The sequence below is a fragment of the Tachyglossus aculeatus genome, chromosome 7, assembly GCF_015852505.1.
Source record: "Tachyglossus aculeatus isolate mTacAcu1 chromosome 7, mTacAcu1.pri, whole genome shotgun sequence".
Taxonomy (NCBI): Eukaryota; Metazoa; Chordata; class Mammalia; order Monotremata; family Tachyglossidae; genus Tachyglossus; species Tachyglossus aculeatus.
Window position 1 is genome coordinate 14,409,916 of NC_052072.1, and position 4,814 is coordinate 14,414,729.

Sequence of the window (4,814 nt, forward strand, 5' to 3'; positions counted from 1 at the left end):
GCCAACCCATCGGTTCAAACGCACCCACGAGGGTTTTACGGCCCCTACCTAATCAATCTCCAGCGCCGCCCGGGAGTCCCTGTCCTTGGCCTCCTCCTGCCCTAAAGGTTATGCTTCCCGTCGCGGGAGTCAAAGGGACGAGCAGGAAACGGAGCGCCAAAGACCCATTTCCTGTCGGGGGAGAGAGCTGATGACTTGTCAACCATCTCCCTGGCAAGCTTTCAGCCACAGAGCAGCGGGGCTCAACGGCTAAAGCGGAGGGAGATCCGGAGACTTTTTTGAGCCCTCGAGGCTGGGCCTGGGGCTCTTCCAGGAAGTGGTTTGCCAGTCTTTGGAGGACCCAGGCCAGCTGGGAAAGCCTGACGGAGACTTTCGTGGGTCTGCTTCACTTCAGAACCTCGAGCGGGGCCCCGCGGGGGTGAGGAGGGCAGGCCGATACTTTGCAGCCGGGAGAGGCCGGGAGCAGAGAAGTGACTTGCCGGCTCATCGGGTGAGTCTGGGGGTCCCGGGAGCACGCTCCCGCCGGAGGCATGTGGAGCCTGGAAGGGGCAAGCTGGGTTTAGTTCAGTTCTTACTCCGCTTTGTTGCTCTCGACTGGTGGAAACTCTGGTCTTGCTGGAGCAGCATCGGGGTACGGGGAGCAAGGGGAAGCAGTCCGCAGCAGTGTGCTCTGCCAACTCTGTCTCCCCCTCCTCCAGAGACCCCAGAGGACAATTCTCCACAAAGGCCCAATCTTGGCTCCTTCCTGAGGCTGCCTAAAGGACCCCCTGAAAACAGAGGTGTTTCAGACTGGGCTGCGTCTTCCCTCCCAACGACAGTTCACACGCAGAGGCGGCAAAATGGGTCTGACCTCCAAGGGTGGTTAGAAGAATCCCAGTTCAAGGGTGGGGGTACCAGAGGGAAATCCCGGAGGGACTTCTAGGCCTCAACCGCAGCTGGGATTGAGTGCGATGGACTGAACCTCCATGGGCAGACCCTACTGGACCTGACAATAGGTAGGGACCCGAGAAGAGAAAGAGAGAGCGAGCGAGAGCGTAGAAATCCTAGGTGTGCAGGGAAGATCAAAAACGGTCTTTCCGGAGAGTTGGAACCAGTCCCTTCCTGCAGAAATCAGTCCTCACCCTTCCTTCCAGAGGCCTAGAGAGAAGTTTAGTTGCCTTGAGAAATTGGAGAGCTCTCCCAGAAATCTTGGTCTGAGGAGAAGCATTAGAGCCTAGGAGGGTGATGGGGAGACGGGAGCAGATCTAAGGACATCAGGGAAAACGTCCCCCTCTGCCTTCCTCTCCAACTCACCGTCCTGGCCCATCTCATCACCTTCCCATGACGCTCCACTTGCTTACAACTCCAGTCACATGCTCAGAAAGGGAATAAGCCGAGACTGTGAGCCCGTTGTCGGGTAGGGACCGTCTATGCTGCCGACTTATACTTCCCAAGCGCTTAGTACAGTGCTCTGCACACAGTAAGGGCTCAATAAATACGACTGAATGAACGAACGAATGAATGAATGACTGTGCCTGACTCTCCAGAGATGAGTAGCCAGCCCAGACCCCAGACTGGAGGAGGAGGAGGGAACCTCAACAAACATGGGGGAAGAAGACCGGGCTCTCCCCACCCAGCATCTAAGCCTTTACCTCACCTAGAAGTGCCCAGCGCGGTCCACTTCCTTCCACCAGTACGTTCAGGAGAAACATTCAGAGCCCCCCTCCGCCCCTGACACCCAACCACCTGAGACAGCTATAGGCAGCGAGAGGAAACCAGGTTCGCTCAGCCCTCCGAGTACCGAGGGCTCTCCTTTCTCCGGAAGACACAATCAGTTGAGAGCTCTGTCCTCACACTCCCCATCCCGACGTGACTGGCAACAGTCCCTGGAGCCCTCAGGGTCTCAGCAGGAGACGCCCAGCCCAGAACTCCATCAGCCAGCTCTGGAGACAAGGCCCGAGGGGGCCGCTACTCCTCCACACTCCAGACATCTCAGAACTCCTGTTGGGGAGCGGAAGGAAGGTTCCGCTCTTCATCCGCCGCCACCGCCCTACCATCATCTGAAACTAAACGGGGGCTACGACGTCCCTCCTTGGTTACGGTCACCGATTCCTAGGCCACCTTACAGCCCACCTGGTCCTCGGCGGAGGGGAGGAAAGCGCGGCCCTAGGCCGAGAATGATCTCGGCGTGGCACGAATCTGCCGCTGACCCTCTCGCCCCTTATTAGACAGGCGGCTTCCCGACCCCCGCTTTGCCAGGACGGACAGCCGCCGGAAGCCCCGCCTTCTGCTACCCAGATGCGTTTTCACGGTAGACCCGCCCCAGGCCCGCGCAGGTTGGCCGAGGCACAGAAAACCGTGCCTCCCGATCTTCCTCCCCATGACCACGCTCTCTCTGGAGGGGGCTGGGACCATCTGGGCGGGAGAGGGAGAGCGCCTGGGGATCGAGCCGGCTCTGATGCGGCCGGGGACGAGCCCCATCTCTACCCCCGGGTGAACCGGTCGGGGACCGGGAGGCGTGGAACACGGGGTCGAGGATTTTGTAGCCACGTTGGAAAATCTTGCAGTATCTTCCCGGCAGCCCCGCGCTCGGCGGGGAAGGGACGGGGGCTTCTCCCCGGGGCCATTTCCCTCGTCGCCAGGGGCCGGCAACTCCCTCTGGCAGCCCCCTCCCTCCCTTCCCCTCGCCTCTCCGGCGGGGAGGGGGGCTGGCCTTCACCTCTCTCTCCAGGGGGTCTCCCCATCACACACACACACACCCCCCTCCCCCCGCCTCACACCACGATGGGCGTGTCGGAGAAGACCGAGCTGACGGAGTCCGGGTCGGACAGCTTCCGCCGGCCCTCGAGCCCTTCCGGCCCGGGCAGCGCGCCGCCGGGTTTCAGCTTGCCGTTCTGGCCCGGCCCGAGGCCCGCCGGCTCCAGGAAGGCCACGCGCCGGTCGAAGGCGCCGCCGTCCTTCCCGTCCCCGTCGCCGGGATCGTGGTTGGGGGTGGTGCTGAGCATGGAGGAGCTGAGGCTGTCCCCTCGGTGGCTGGCCGGCCCGTCCCCTCCCCGGCACCAGCAGCGGCAGGGCGTGAGGTACAGGTAGATGAGGACCAGGACGACGCTGAGGATGCAGCCCACCAGAGTGGTGTAGGCCGTGTTGAGGGTGTCGTGGGGCCTGTGCTGGGTGAAATTGTAGACGGTGACCTCCACGTACAGGGTCTCGTTGAAGGCCTCGCCCACGGCGTGGCAGGTGTAGGTGCCGCGGTCCTCGGCCCTCACGGGCTGGATCCGCAGGCTGCCGTCGGCCAGCACGGCGGCCGTGCCGTTGGCCGCCTGGCCCGGCACTCGCTCGCGGGCCGGGGTCACCCACTCCCTGGCGGCCCCCCCGCTGCCTGGCGTCGCAGCCGATGACCAGCGTGTCGCCCAGGTAGGCCTCCACGGCGCACTCCTTGAAGTCGCTGCAGTTGAGGAGGTCGGGCCCGCCCAGGCCGAGGACGCCGACGGTCCTCTTGGCGGGCGGGGCCGGGAGGGAGCAGGCCAGGTCCTCCCTGAAGTCCACCACGGAGCTGAGCTCGCGCAGCTCCCAGTGCCGGAACAGCCGGTACAGCTCGCAGTCGCAGACCAGGGGGTTGCCGTGCAGGTAGAGGCCGTTCCTCAGCCAGGCCGGGAGCAGGCCCAGCTCGGCCAGCGGCAGGCTCTTGAGGTGGTTGGCGGACAGGTCCAGCAGGCTGAGCTCGGGCGGCTTGGCCCCGTCGCGGATCAGCTCCAGCGGGAAGCGGGAGATCTGGTTGCGGCTGAGGTAGAGGCGCCGCAGGCCGGCCGCCCCGTCGAAGGCGCTGCGGTCCACCTCGGCGATGTGGTTGTCGTAGAGCAGCAGCACCTCCAGCCTGGGCAGCTGGCTGAACAGCAGCTCGTCCAGGGCCCGCAGCCGGTTGGAGGACAGGTCCAGGTGGCGCAGGCCCGGCACGGGGGCGAAGGCCTCGCCGGAGATGAAGGCCAGCCGGTTGTGGCCCAGCAGCAGCGTGTGCAGGCGGGCCAGCCGCTGGCCCGTCCAGTCGGCGCGCAGCCGGCTCAGGTTGTTGTGGCTCAGGTCCAGCAGGGCCGCGTAGCGGGGCAGGTGCGCCGGGGCCGTCAGCAGCTCCCGCTTCGAGCAGCTCAGGATGTCGCTGGCGCACAGGCAGGCCGCCGGGCAGGGCGGGGCCGGCCGGACCGCCCCCGGGGCCCCCGGCACCGACAGACACAGCCACAGCCACACCGCCCGGGGGCCCGCCATGGCGGACGCCGGCCGACGGGGGCCCGCTTCCCTCAGGCCGCGGGGGCGCGCGCGGACGGGGGAGGAGGGCGGCGGGCGCGCGCGCGCGCGTGAGTGCGCGCGCGCGCGCGCCCGCCGCCCTCCTCGTCCGCCCCCCCGCGCGCGCCCCCTGCTGGGCCGCCTCCGAGAGGCCCCTCCGCTCCCCCCGCCGACTCCCTCCCTCCCTCCCTCCCTCTCGTTCAATCCATCAATCAATCAATCAATCATCAATCGTATTTATCGGGCGCTGACTGGGCGCAGAGCGCTGGACGAAGCGCTTGGGAAGGACGACTTGGCAACAGAGAGAAACAGTCCCTACCCAACAGTGGGCTCACAGTCTCAATCAATCAATCAATCAATCAATCAATCAATCAATCAATCATATTTATCGGGCGCTGACTGTGCGCAGAGCACTGTACGAAGCGCTTGGGAAGGACAAGTTGGCACTCAATCAATCGTATTTATCGAGCGCTGACTGTGCGCAGAGCACCGGACTAAGCGCTTGGGAAGGACAAGTTGGCAACATAGAGAGACGGTCCCTACCCACCAGTGGGCTC

At 64.7% G+C, this 4,814-nt stretch overlaps 1 protein-coding gene across 1 annotated transcript; it reads right to left on the reverse strand.

Annotated features, from left to right (window-relative positions):
- Positions 1–2,038: 2,038 nt before the first annotated feature.
- Positions 2,039–4,240, reverse strand: AMIGO1 (adhesion molecule with Ig like domain 1). Its single transcript, XM_038749434.1, is given in 2 exon segments — positions 2,039–3,350; positions 3,352–4,240. Coding segments are annotated over 2 exon segments (1,485 nt in total). The 5' UTR covers position 4,240; the 3' UTR covers positions 2,039–2,753.
- Between the last annotated feature and the right edge of the window lie 574 nt (positions 4,241–4,814).